The following is a 13,982-nucleotide window of genomic DNA, read 5'->3' as shown; positions in this document are numbered from 1 at the left end:
GCATCTCTCTTTATGCTCTGTTTGGAACTTATGAAAAAGAAAAGAAAGAAAATGAAAAGAAAAAGGAAAGAAAATGAGAGGAAAATAAAATAGAAAATTTATTATTTATTAAACTTAAAATTTTTATTTTCTTCTCTTTTTCTCTCCCAACCAAACAATGGGCCCATTCCAGAACCGGAATAAGAACTTATTTTTTGTCTAATAATAAGGTGTGTTCCACACAATGGTGAATAAATACTTATTTTTAAAAAAAGTAATTTCAAACTCAAAAATCATGTGTTTACGCAAATAATTTTCCTATCACTATGGATCTTGTTTGATAGATCTCATTGAGATCTTTAATACGGTGCAAAAAAATTTTAAAAATTATTTTTTGTTTACATTATTTTTGAATTTAAAAATATAAAAATAAACTGTTTATTTAAATTTTGTGAAACAAAGCTCCAAAATAATTACTTGTAAAATAAGAAGATTTCTGGAACTGCCCTAAGTTCCATGGCCTTTAGTACTACTCCCTCCGTCCCGGTTTGTTTGTCCTATTTTTGACTTTTTAAAAGCGTTTGACCTCTCAAAAAATTGGCTATAATTTTCAATTCGTAAAGTTTTTAATATGTAATATGGATATTGTTTGATAGATCTCAATTAATTTTATTATACAAAATCTTTAAAATAATAAAAAATATTATAAAATGTAAGATATAAATATATTTTTGAAAGACACGCATTTCGACAATTGGATAAACAAATTGGGACGGAGTATGTTCTTTTGCCAGCCTTGGTTCCTTTTGTCCAATCAAATTCAGCCCGCATGCATGATTGAACGCTGTCGGTGCACACTTTTTTGTCCTCATGTTTCCACCCTATCGCAATCACCTAGTGGGAACTGGGAAGGGGAAAATTGCCTACCCAGATAGTACGACGCCTATGAAACCATCATCACTGATTCAAGAGAGAGAGAGAGAGAGAGAGAGAGTGTGTTATTGCTATTGCTGCAGCAGTGCTGAGTCGAATGAGAGAGAGAGAGTTATTGCTGCAGCAGTGCTGAGTCGAAGTGAGAAGATAACGACGAGGACGATGTCACGTTCGTGAAGCAAAAACAAAGCGTGTCGTGTCCGGCTCAGGATAAGCTAGCTTATCCCCATTTCCTACATTTTTTGATTTTGATTCGTTTTCTTCCAATCTTGTTTTGCGAAGTAGTTAAGCGAAAGGAAAGGGATAAACCAAAGCAAAGCAAAGCGAACTACTAGTATAGTAATTCTTCTCCAAGATAGTGTTTGTTAATTTCGCGAAAACAAGTTTTGGAAACAGCTGCTCTCTCGTTGGCCATGAGATGGACAGAGCAATTGCTGCTTCTCTCGTTTTTGGCGGTCGGAGTTCTTCGAAGGGCGACGCTTGGCGCCAATGTCACGCACGATCACCGAGCTCTGGTGATCGACGGCCGGCGCAGGGTCCTCATCTCCGGCTCCATTCACTACCCCCGTAGCACTCCCGACGTGAATCTCTCTCTCTCTCTCTCTCTGAATTTTCTCTCTCTATAACTTGGATATATGTGTTCTGTTTCAATAATTGGTGCAGATGTGGGCAGACCTTATCCAGAAATCTAAAGACGGAGGATTGGATGTGATCGAGACCTACGTTTTCTGGGACTTACACGAACCAGTTCGAAACCAGGTACTGCATCACTTGTTTATTTTGGTATTTTGTCTTTTTGGGAGTAGCAAAATACCACTTGTTCTTGCTAAATTATTGGTTCAGTGGATTTTTTTTTTTCGGGCAGAAAAGTCTCGTCTTTAACATAAAGTATCATGTAAACAAAAACCATTTGGGGAGAATAACTTGTCTAAGCAAAGACAAGTTACAGTTGAAAAATACGATGAAGACAAAAACACCAAAATAGAACTTTTTGGGGAAAACGCATACGGGAGTGCTCTGGCGGTTCAATATTCAAAAACGGTTTTCTTGCATTTTCTCAGCAACCAAACACAGCAAGTAGTGGTTCCGCTGATATCTGAATTATCTAATTTATCGTATTGTTACGGTCTTTTCACCATTCGATAATTTTAATCTACTCTATCATAGGGGTACTGTTTTCGCTTTAATTGAAGTCCGAAGTGAGCAAATAAGGACTTACTTACATTGTAATTTTTCTTTGTACTTTGTAGTATGATTTTGAAGGAAGAAACGATTTAGTTAAATTTATCAAATTGGTCGGGGACGCTGGTTTATATGCTCATCTACGTATCGGTCCTTATGTCTGCGCTGAATGGAACTATGGGTAAGAAGACCATACAAAAACCCTGCATTCTAATTGAAGAGTTTATGTACTAACAATATAGACACGTTTTCTTTTCCAATTTTTGAACAGGGGATTTCCTCTTTGGTTGCATTTCATACCTGGGATCAAGTTCCGAACTGATAATGAGCCATTTAAGGTAATCCCTACTACGTATTACTCTTTCCTGCAGTTAAAATTCGCTGTTCGAGCCAGCTTATAATATTTTGTTAAATGCTAGAATACGACTCTCTGTTTTTAGGCGGAAATGCAGCGATTTACAGCCAAGATCGTAGACTTGATGAAGCAAGAAAAGCTCTATGCATCCCAAGGTGGACCCATTATCCTATCTCAGGTTAGTTTCTTGATGACTCCACTTTCTTGGCCATGCTTAAGCAGCAGTCTATGTCAGTGGTGGTTGTGTCTTTTTTCTTTATTTGATAAACATTTGACTCTTAGTGAATCAATGATTGAGGATTTCTAATAGGTAGGAGTGTTTAATATCTTATGATTAGATTGAAAACGAATATGGGAACATTGATTCGGCGTTTGGATCTGCCGGCAAAAGATATATCAATTGGGCAGCAAGCATGGCTGCATCTTTGGATACAGGAGTGCCCTGGGTGATGTGCAATCAAGCGGATGCACCTGATCCTATGGTGAGTTTCCTTCTTCAAACTTTTTTTTTTTTATGTTCTTTTCTGTTAACATCAAAACCTAACTTCTTCGTCTTTTGATCTGTAAAAAGTTGTCGAAATTTTATCTGTTTAGCTATCCAAGCATCAATATACCCGGATACGGTTTTGATTAACGTATATTTATTAATTCGAATGCTTACAGATCAACACTTGCAATGGTTTCTATTGTGACCAATTCACCCCTGCTTCTGCAAACAGACCGAAAATGTGGACTGAGAATTGGACCGGATGGTAAGAGAAAGGATTCCTAGTCCCTCGTAGTACTTAAGTTGTTTGGCTTAGAAGTCGATCATGTCAAATTCATTTTTCTGTCCTTTTGATGCTTCTGGTTTCACCCGCTCTAGCTATCTGGAACCTTCAGGTTTCTTTTATTCGGCGGTGCTGTGCCCTACAGACCTGTGGAAGACATTGCTTTTGCTGTGGCACGTTTTTTCCAGCGCGGGGGAACCTTCCAAAATTATTACATGGTATTTTTCTGTTCTTGACAGTGATTATAATTTACGAGTTCGTGTATGTTTCACACTGGCTTGAATCAACCAGAAAAGCAACATTATATATGAATTATGTTTTGGTTGCGTTACCAGTACCATGGTGGGACTAACTTTGGCCGGACTACCGGTGGGCCATTCATTGCTACGAGTTATGATTATGACGCTCCAATTGATGAGTATGGTACGATTTTATCCCTCCATCACTTATGTAGAACTTTTAACGGCCTGCCGAATGGAAGTAATGGCCATCAGTGGTATCCAATATGCAACCTAACTAATACCTTTTTGCTATTGATAGTTGAAGCCTAACTTCCATCTATATAAGGCTTTTAAAATTTGTCCCAAATGTTGCAGGATTTCCTAGACAACCTAAGTGGGGCCACCTCAAAGATGTGCATAAAGCCATAAAGCTGTGTGAACAGGCAATGGTGGCCACTGATCCAGCAATTAGTTCTCTTGGTTCAAATTTGGAGGTATTTTTTCCTGTGATTAGCTGTGCTTTCCCAACAATCTAATGCTTTCAGAAACGAGGATTTACATGCTAGATGAAACGAAAGAAAGCGCATCTGTATATTTAGACAGACAGTTCGAGATTGTTGTATGCTTTGTGAAATTCCTGTTTTGCTACCCAACCAATTAAAAGCAAAAGAAATAGGAATTGAAAAATAACGATGAACACCGGATATACGTGGAAAACCCTAGATGGGTAAAAAACCATGGGAAGGAATCAAGCACTATAGAAAAACATTGTACGGTTACAATCGAACTTACTACACAATTGAGAATCCTCACAATTGACTCAAGACCGATAGCCGAATCCTCGTTCACCGTATCCAGTGCTTGACTGCCGTCGCCTCGAATCCTCAAGCCTTCCAATTATCCTTCCAGAAATCCACTGGAGACCAACTCTGAATATGTTAAAGACAAAGTAATAAAAACCTCTTGGAGTTAAGTTAATGTTTCAAAGTTCCAACATGGGTACTCCAAGATTCAACGTAAACACGCTTCTCGGTTTTGATTGCCGCTACAATCATTGAATAAGAACTTCAAGCTTCAAAGGTAAGAATACCCTTTCATACTTTTAACCAAAACCCACGTCGCCTTTTTTTCTTTTGCTGCTGCTGCATGTATTGTTGATACCCTAGCTGAAAATAAGAAAACTCCTTTTTTATATTAATTGCCTTCCGATCGATACACCAATGGATCCGTCACTCCATCTGCTTTTATTCCATTCGGCTTCCACACTTGATCAGTTGATCCCGATGGATGCCAGTTTAATGGGCCGATCAATCCGCTCCAATAAAACTAAAAGAACTTCACTCTCAATTACAAATAATGATTCCTTCCACTCTAATCCTATACAGACTTGCTATGCTTAGAAAAAATGAAAAGAAATTACAACTCGATAAATAATGGGACACAAATAAATGTGTGATTTGTCAAATGGAATTGCCAACCAAAAGGAAGCGTGGCTTTTTGGTGCTAACACTTTATTTTCAAAATACTTGCCCAAGGAAGAAAGGTATCAATCAATGCATGACATTTCACCCGTCAAACATATCTGAATTTCTTCCTCTATGGAGCCCTATAAGTAGTTTTTTTTTTTTGAATTTGTGGTACAGTGTAATACAGGCAGCTGCTTTTATTTATTTTCTTTTGTTGCCACAAGAGAGATGTCTATTCCAAGGGTTTTTACCCTGTCACACAGACACCATTTGACAGCACATAGTAACTTACAAATAGACACTACACAATTTTGACTCAGAATTTTTTTTTTTTACCTTAAATGCACTGTTTTCATACTTTGCTAAGCCTCTCTAAGATTAGTTAGACTATTTATTTCTTCACTTACCACAACGCGTCTGTGGTTTGTCACCAAATTTTCTTTTTCCAATTCCTGCTCTATAGCTTATGAATTACTATGGTGGAGACGTGGAGTATTGCTTGTCTTAAAACATTGTGTCCTATTTCAGGCAAGTGTTTATAAAACAGGTTCAGGTTTGTGTGCTGCTTTTTTGGCCAATGTTGGTACCCAATCAGATGCAACTGTGAACTTCAATGGCAATTCTTATCAGTTACCCCCATGGTCTGTGAGCATCTTACCTGACTGCAAAAATGTAGTGCTCAACACCGCAAAGGTTAGCCTCGTCTTCTTTGATTTAGGGCTTATACCTACCGCGCAAGAACTCTGTTACAACTACATTTTGCGAGTGGAATACCTTCTGAAGCAGTCCAATTAAGTATTTTTGCTCCATTTCATCTGAGATCACCTCAATTTGGATGTTATTGTGTCTCATGAAGGTGGGGCCCAAAAATATGAAGAACTCTTTATTCCAATATCAATGCAAGCCACTTTTGATATTTTTTTGTGACAGATTAATTCTGCAACTACAATTCCAAAATTTGTGCGTCAATCTTCGAGCGATACAGTTGATGCTTCAGGAGGATTTATGTCTGGCTGGAGTTGGTTTAACGAACCAGTTGGTATCTCGAGTAGCAATGCAGTCATGAAACCGGGGTTATTAGAGCAAATAAATACTACAGCTGACGAAAGTGACTATCTATGGTATTCGCTAAGGTAACAGTATGGTCTTAGTTGTGAGCTGAAGCCAGTGGCTGTGGTATGTTTGCTTTTTCAATAATCCTTCCTGGATACTTTTGCAGCACTAACATTGAAGTTGATGAGCCTTTTCTTAAAGATGGATCTCATACAGTTCTTCATGTGGAATCTTTGGGCCATGCCCTTCATGCTTATATTAATGGGAAACTTGCAGGTGATGTGAACTAAAAGATGTATTTCTTGGAGATTTTTTCTTCATATATTTGTTTATTTACTGTTTTTACCTCTTTTGGAGGTCGATGTGCTCTTTCTTCCTTCTAATCCGTTGATTAATCACCATGTGCCATAGTTACAATGGGATTTCAGTGCTTTTGAGTCACGCTTGTGTGTGGATCATGAATTTGCGATGGGATCTATGGAAGAAAAGAAAAAGATAAGAAGACAATGAAATGGAAGAAGCTAAATTTATTCTTGGTTTCCGAATTGTTATCCCTTCGCTTGGTGAATCCCTCCGCAAATTCCTGATCTAAAAAAATGCCTTAAAGTATCCTGGCGTTGTCCAAAACTTTATCCTTTGCTTCATCAAGAATGCCCTTTCTTGTGACCATTTGATATGCCTATAATTTCGTAAGGCTGCCAAATGGATAAAAGTTTGGGTAAAACCTTATAGACTTATAGTCTTGGTTGCTTTTTCCGTAGTGCCTTGGTCATTTAAGGAAATTGAACTTAAAGAAAGAGAAACTGTCATATGGTTCATTGTAGGGAGCGGGAAAGGAAACAGTAACGATGCTAAGGTTTCCATTGACGTTCCCATCACTCTCATACCCGGAAAGAATAAGATTGATCTCTTGAGTTTGACAGTTGGACTTCAGGTTTGACCTTCATGATTAAATTTTAAGTTAGCATTCACAGAGTTATCTGTCTTTTATCAAGTTCAGACGGTCAAAATGTTACTGACCGTGATATAATGCAACCATAACAACACTGTTCCAGAACTATGGAGCATTCTTTGATGAAAAGGGTGCAGGGATTACTGGTCCAGTGAAGCTGGTAGGTGTAAATAATGGATCTACCGTTGATCTCTCATCACAGCAGTGGACATATCAGGTATGTAAGTTCGTTTTCATTTCAGAATTCCGGCTATAGTTATTTGCTTGAACGATTCTCATCCAATAAGAACTGGGCATTGAACTGGCACATAAATCTCGTATTATATAGTCTAAGTTTGATTTACTGAAGTATCAACGAAGGAATATTCAGATTTACACTTACTGTTGTCACTTTTGGTGCAGACTGGACTAAAAGGTGAAGAGTTAGGACTCTCCAATGGAGGTTCTTCAGCTTGGGTATCAGGAGCTACCTTACCCAAGGAGCAACCCTTGATTTGGTACAAGGTAACATCGCATCTTTCTTTTCCGCTCACATATCAGGCAAATTAAGGGATCGAAGGCCCCAGGAGAAACCTTGGAAGACCCAAGACTTCATGAGGAGGCATGTTATAGCATGGTTCACTAAATCTTACTACACTTGTGAAGAAAATTACCCCGCAACAGCTAAATGTGGTTGTCGGCCTTTTTGACAAGATTATTGTTTAGGAATTTGGCTCAATCCTTAAGATGCTAATACGTTTAACAATACTTGTGGATTCAGACAACTTTTGACGCCCCTTCCGGCACCATCCCAGTTGCCCTGGACTTCACGGGGATGGGAAAAGGCGAGGCGTTTGTGAATGGGCAGAGCATAGGGCGCTATTGGCCAACTTATATCGCTCCATCTAGCGGTTGCACAGACTCCTGCAATTACAAAGGCTCTTATTCTTCAAACAAATGCCTCAAGAATTGTGGGAAACCCTCTCAGCAACTGTAAGCATTCAACTTTTCGCTTAAATACTTGACTCCAACACATTCCCCTAAACGTCGTCTATTTTGAGAGTAGTATAGTTGCTCTCCAAAGATAGGGAGCAACTACGGACACCCAATCACGAATCCTGAACGTTCTTCCAGTTGGTTGATATATTTGAGAGAGAACAGAGAGCATTGTTGGGCAGGCCAGCTCAAGATGCATATCTGCAGAATCAGAAATTCAGTATTCCAGCCAAAACTTGGATAAAAAGCAACCATGTTATTGGATTTGCTCTAAGATCTTGTTTCTGATCTCATGGCAGGTACCATGTGCCTCGATCGTGGCTGAAACCGAGCGGGAACACCCTGGTTTTGTTCGAGGAAATGGGCGGGGATCCAACGCAACTGTCTTTTGCCACAAGAGAGATAGGAAGCTTGTGCTCTCACATCTCGGAATCTCACCCCCAGCATGTGGAAACGTGGAGATCAAGCCGGAAGAGAGGGAGCAGACCAGGGCCTGTACTATCACTGGAATGTCCTTTAACTGATCAGGTCATTTCCTCGATAGAATTCGCAAGCTTCGGAACGCCTAGCGGGAGTTGTGGAAGTTTCAGCCATGGCAGTTGCAGCAGCACCCAGGCTCTTTCCATTGTACAGAAGGTGATCTCTCTTTTGGACAATCGCTTGATGGAGTTTCGTTTATCTTTCTGCATCATTTCCTATTTGATTCAACACTTGGCTCTGTTTGGAACCATGGAAAGGAAAATTAAAAAAATTTCTCTTTGATTGGTTGGTTGGAAGAGAAAGGGCGAAGAAAATAAGAATTTCAAGTGTAATGAAAAATTTTCCTCCCATTTTTTCTCTCATTTTCCTTCTCTTTTATTTTCCTTTCTTTTCATTTCCTATCCATGGATTCCAAATTAGGCGGATTTCTTTTTTTTTTTTTTTGAAAGAAAGTGGAGTTCCACTAAAGCTTTTTTTGTTTTAAATTTGTTGGGTTTTGTCCTTATTTCAATTTTAATGGCACTTTTTAACTTAAAAGTGAATATTTTCCAAAATATTAGGATAAAAGTAAAAAATAATTATTCTCCGATTTGTCTCAACGAGACAAATCAATAATCCTCAAAAGTCGAATTTTTTTGATAAGGACAAAACTCACTTTTTGCTTAGTAGAACTCCACCTTAGGTGGCGCTCCACTCAGCACTTTTTGCACTTTTTTTTGTCTTTATTCAAATTTTTTCGTATTTGTTAGTTTTATGCCTCACTTTTTTAATTTTTTGATTCATCTTGTCGAGATGAATCAAAAAAGTTAAAAATTAAGACTTTTACCTAAATATTTTTGAAAATATTTAAGATAAAGCCAAAAAAAACCCAAAAGCTGGCTTTATCCAAAGGTTGTTTGCATTCCCAAACACATAGGCATATTGGTTGTCAAGATTCTCTTATATCGGTGGTAAAATTAAAGTTATTTGCATTCTCAAATACATAGTCTCATATTAGTCGTCAAGATTCTCTTTATACCACTAGGAGAAATGCTAAGTGCAAAGAAAATGGACAAAGAATTGATCCTTAAAGTGTACATGAACGGCTCAGATTCACAGCCGTTCATGTACACTTTAAGGATCAATTCTTTGCTTATTTTCTTTGTCCATAACACTCCTCGTTTCTTTTTATATTACTAGTGAAGGTTGTTTGTATTTCCAAATACATAGTCTTTTTATACTGGTCGTCAAGATTCTCTTTTTATCACTGGTGAAGGTTGGTTCGGCGTAAAAACATATTTTGGAAAGTATTTTGTTACTCTAGTTTTTGGTGTGACGGGAAATGGAAATCAAGAAAAACATTTGTGCAATCAGCATGAAATGAGTTGATCTCACCGGTAAAAAGTTTTTTCAAGGTGAAAAAACGTTTTTCTCGAATCATCAACACTACCCCTCACTATCACTACCATTCAACTGCAACCGCTGCCAAACTACCATCCTACCGCAACCACCACCCGCAGCCTAATGTTGCCCCCGCGGTCATATATTTTCAGTTGAAATAAACGGATCAATGTAAATAGCTTGTAGTCTTGTAGATAAATTTTGCACTTACGATCGAGCACATAACTTTTTTGTGCAGGCCTGTGTTGGATCGAAGAGCTGCCGCGTGGATGTCTCGATCGATACGTTTGGCGACCCGTGTATTGGAGTGACCAAGAGTTTAGCAGTAGAAGCTGCTTGTACATGAATAGATCGAACAGTACCGTAGCATTGGGCTCTCTGGTGTCGAAAGCAAAGCGTCGTCCCCAAGGGAATAAATAGTCCAATTAGTTAGTAGTATTTTCTGAAAATGAAATGACTGGCGAAATTCGATGCTAGATTTTATCTGCTCCCTTGTAATAAGAGAGAAAAGGTATCGCCGTATCTTCTCCGCTTGGTAATATAAGGGATGCAAGTGTTGTCTGAAATAATTTGACGTAAAGCATCTGCAGGTGATTTTTCCAATCGAAACACTCGGAAACGAGTATTGAATTACTTGAAAGGATGTCTAACATCTTCCAACACATAGGCAACAATAAAATAGGGGAGTTCCCAACATATGCAGAAACAGAAATGTAGTACAAGTTCGGAGTCTTCGGCCCCGATAAATTGTTACCCAGCTCATGATCTGGAGGTCATAGGATCACTTGCAAGGCAGGCTTACCGTAGGGGGATGAGAGGCCCATTTCGGGCTCATTAACCTCACCGAGACAACTTTTTCATTGTATTTATTGATTTTAAGTCATGAAATAAGTCAAATTCATCCAACGTTGATAGTTATGTCTTTCAACAATACTTGGACCTTCGTGATTGACGACCGAATAAAACGCGTCGGAGCTCTTTGCTCTCTCTCTCTCTAAAAAAAAACCCTAGCCGCCGCCGCCGCTTGGGGAGGAGGCCTCCGCCTCTCTCTCCCTCTGCCCCCCTTTTCGTTCATCCTCCATCCCCCTCCTCGCCTCATCGTCACCAGGCATTGGGCTTCCCGTGCTCACATTTTGGGGCGCTTGTGGTGTTGGGCTGGCGTGGTTCCCCCTGTTGGCAGCTCTGTCCGGCAACCGGTGGTGCTCCACAGTCCAATGTCCCACTCGGCGGTTCCAGATCTGTTCTGCTCGGGGCCAGCGTCAAGGTAATAAGGTGTGCGGTTGGGGGTGGGGTTTTCCTTTTGTTGTTTTTGTTTTTTTCCGGTTGTCAGTCCAGTGGTCTTCCGATCTAGGTCCTCCTAGATTCGGCCTGTGCTGGTCTGGGTTTCCCCCAGGTCCGGCGGTTGGGTGGTGGGCAGAATAAGCTTATTAGGTTTCGATGTTGGCCAGTTTTGAGGGTGGCTGTGGTCGGCGGCTGTTGCGGTGGTATTATGGCGGTTTTTCGGCAGCGGTAACAGTGGGGTCTCTGTTGAGGGTCTTCGTATCAGCTCTAGTTGGTCTCGCCCACGTTTCTCTTTACTCTGGGCCGTCAACGACAGATTGAGGGTGAAGGGAGGTCTGGTCTCGGCCTTGGGCCTGTCGGGGCGGTCGCTCCGGTCGCGGTGGTTTGTCCATGGGAGTAGTCTTCCTCTACGCTTGTATTTGTTCGTTGTTTCGATTACATCTGTTTTATTGTGTAATGGTTTGTACTGGGAATTCGTTTGAGATGTCTCTGCTTTGTCCCGGACGGGATTCTCATATCGGCACCTCATGCTGATTTGCGTTTGCAGGGTGTCCTAGGGTCCCGGATTAGGTAGTTTGATGCACTCCTGTATTTTTGTGATGTAATCTTCGCCCAAGGGCGGAACCTGGACTTGATTCTACTCTGGGCTACTAAAAAAAAATCGGTGTGGGCAAAATAGTTTATATAATATACATACGGTCAATTTCTAAGAAATAAGGCTTGGAATCCAATTCATGCATCACGCATATTGATAGCACCATCATGCCCTTGACCTCTCATATTGCGAATGTCCAAATTGTAACGAATGAGGACATCAGATATCTATTTATTAAGAGTTAATGCAGTTGTGTCTTTAAAATGCACAATATAAATAAATAAATAAAAAGCTCCTGTAAAAACTCTTTGACATCAACGGATCTCAAAAAATGTTCCATTTTTTTGTCCCATTATATTTAAACCTAAAAGAGTAAGATTGTGAGAACTAACATTTTAAGCCAATATAAGCAAATTAGCCAGTGCTCTGCATCAATTGAATCAGTACAAATTTAAGCACACCAACCTGTGCTCTGCATAATAAGGAAATACTTACGGAAGCCTCGCGATTCGAGGTATTGCCAGCTGAAATCATTTGGATGGTGGGCTGGGCTAAAATTACTTAGATTCAATTTTTCATATAGAGTTTTTTTTTTTTTTTGGTTTTCGTGGTAGTGACATGGGCTACAGTCCATGGTAGCCCGTGAACAGTTTCGCCCTTGTCTTCGCCTTCGAACTTGAATGAATTGACATGTTCAACAAAAAAAAAAAAAAACTTGTATTCAACAAATTTAACAGTTAATATAATTATATAAAATGAACAGTAACATGTAAGTCATATCATCACGTATTTTCGATTAACGTGGTTATTTTTATCCACTTACAAAGCTGATAAAATCAAAGGTTTTGATTAGCGGGTGGAACCCTAAGGATGCGTTTGGTTGCCATTAGTTATTTTTCTATTTCATTCGTTTCAATCTTGTGTGTGAATCAACAAAGAAAACGAATAAGCAATTGCAACCAAATGGCTCTAACGTATGGTGTAGGGTGGATAGGACTGGCAATGGGGCGAATTGGGCCAAATTTCACTTCAATATTCCGAACCCGAAAAATGCTTATACACCTCCAATGCAACTCAATGCCCCTTAGGGCTCGTTTGGATGCGGGATTAAATTTGGAGGTGTTATGTAATAAGGGGGGATTGGATAGTAGGGGGTATTGGATAGTAAGGGATGACCCACATTGATGTGATGTTTATAGAAGTAATATTAAATAGTATGTTGTTTGAATGAGGTATTAGAAAAGAGGAATTAAGTAATACTTTGTTTGGATAGAGGATTAATAGGGGGTATAAGGAATGGTGGATGACGTAAAAAGCTATCAAATGACCATTTTGCCCTTGTGCAGTCCGAAACTTAATTATGTATTTTGTTATATATATCATTTAAAATATAATTAATATTTCACACGTTAAGCCGTAGTATTTAATTTGTCTAACAAATGTACACATTTAATAATATTAGAAAATAAAAAAGTCAGTTATAATTTGATAAAATTCATTTTTTTTTAAATTTTGGTTTTTTTTTGTTTTTTTATTTTTTGGAAAAATACATTGTTTGGTAGTTGGAGTCCAACAATTTTGTTAGGTGAAATCCCATGTGACCAACATATTTTTTTGGTCAAAATGTGCCTAACTAATTAGGTTGGTAAATTTTTTCCTTATAAATTGTTCCAATTTCTCGTCTTATTTCACATCTCATATTGATTGAGAAAAAAAGTTTTTCCTTTCGTTGGTCAATCATATTGATGGCACGGCGAATTTGGACCGAGGTGGAGGAAGAAACTTTACTTTCCAAGCTTACGACCCTTGTAAATCAAAGAATGTGGAATGGCAAGCCTAGTGAGTGCCAACCCGCATACTTGGAATATCTTCAAAATCAAATGCAAGCTTCTTTTCCTGAAGCAGGTATCGAACCAAATCATATCCTGGGGAAGATGAAGTATTGGAAACGGGATTTTTTCTACGTAACCGAAATACTTCACCGTCCTGGATTTGGGTGGGATTCAAATGAAAACAAAGTTATGACAGAATATGAAGTTTGGAAGGAATTAATCCGAGTAAGTAAAGGCTTGTTTACTAAATTTTATAGGAAGTCTTGTTTACTAAATTTTCTTTAATGTTTTTCCTTACTTTATGTAGGATCGGCTACAAGTGAGACTTTATCGGGACAGGCAAATTCCCAAATTCAATCGATTAGGCCATATTTTAGGTCGTCGGGAAAACTAGATGGTCGAAGTTGAAGGCATATGTTCGAAGAATAAATTTGTACTTGTCAAATAAATGGATTTGCCTTTTCATGGCTTCCTCCTCAACTTTCCTCCAACTCCTACGTTTTTGCTTGGATGGCCCTTCCACGTCCA

The 13,982-nt window shown here is 39.0% G+C and overlaps 1 protein-coding gene across 1 annotated transcript; it reads left to right on the top strand.

Annotated features, from left to right (window-relative positions):
• The first annotated feature begins 905 nt into the window (after positions 1 to 905).
• Positions 906 to 10,312, top strand: LOC131315745 (beta-galactosidase 8-like). Its single transcript, XM_058344969.1, has 19 exons — positions 906 to 1,493; positions 1,576 to 1,671; positions 2,163 to 2,275; positions 2,366 to 2,432; positions 2,535 to 2,627; positions 2,788 to 2,931; positions 3,113 to 3,201; positions 3,332 to 3,437; positions 3,555 to 3,642; positions 3,816 to 3,934; positions 5,435 to 5,599; positions 5,837 to 6,039; positions 6,126 to 6,235; positions 6,784 to 6,893; positions 7,015 to 7,128; positions 7,314 to 7,415; positions 7,672 to 7,883; positions 8,186 to 8,522; positions 9,985 to 10,312. Exons 1-19 carry the CDS (start codon positions 1,326 to 1,328, stop codon positions 10,090 to 10,092), a joined length of 2,544 nt encoding a protein of 847 aa, XP_058200952.1. The 5' UTR covers positions 906 to 1,325; the 3' UTR covers positions 10,093 to 10,312.
• The last annotated feature ends 3,670 nt before the right edge of the window (positions 10,313 to 13,982 follow it).

Source organism: Rhododendron vialii, chromosome 1a (assembly GCF_030253575.1).
Source record: "Rhododendron vialii isolate Sample 1 chromosome 1a, ASM3025357v1".
NCBI lineage: Eukaryota > Viridiplantae > Streptophyta > Magnoliopsida > Ericales > Ericaceae > Rhododendron > Rhododendron vialii.
This window is presented reverse-complemented; position numbering and strand designations above follow the sequence as displayed.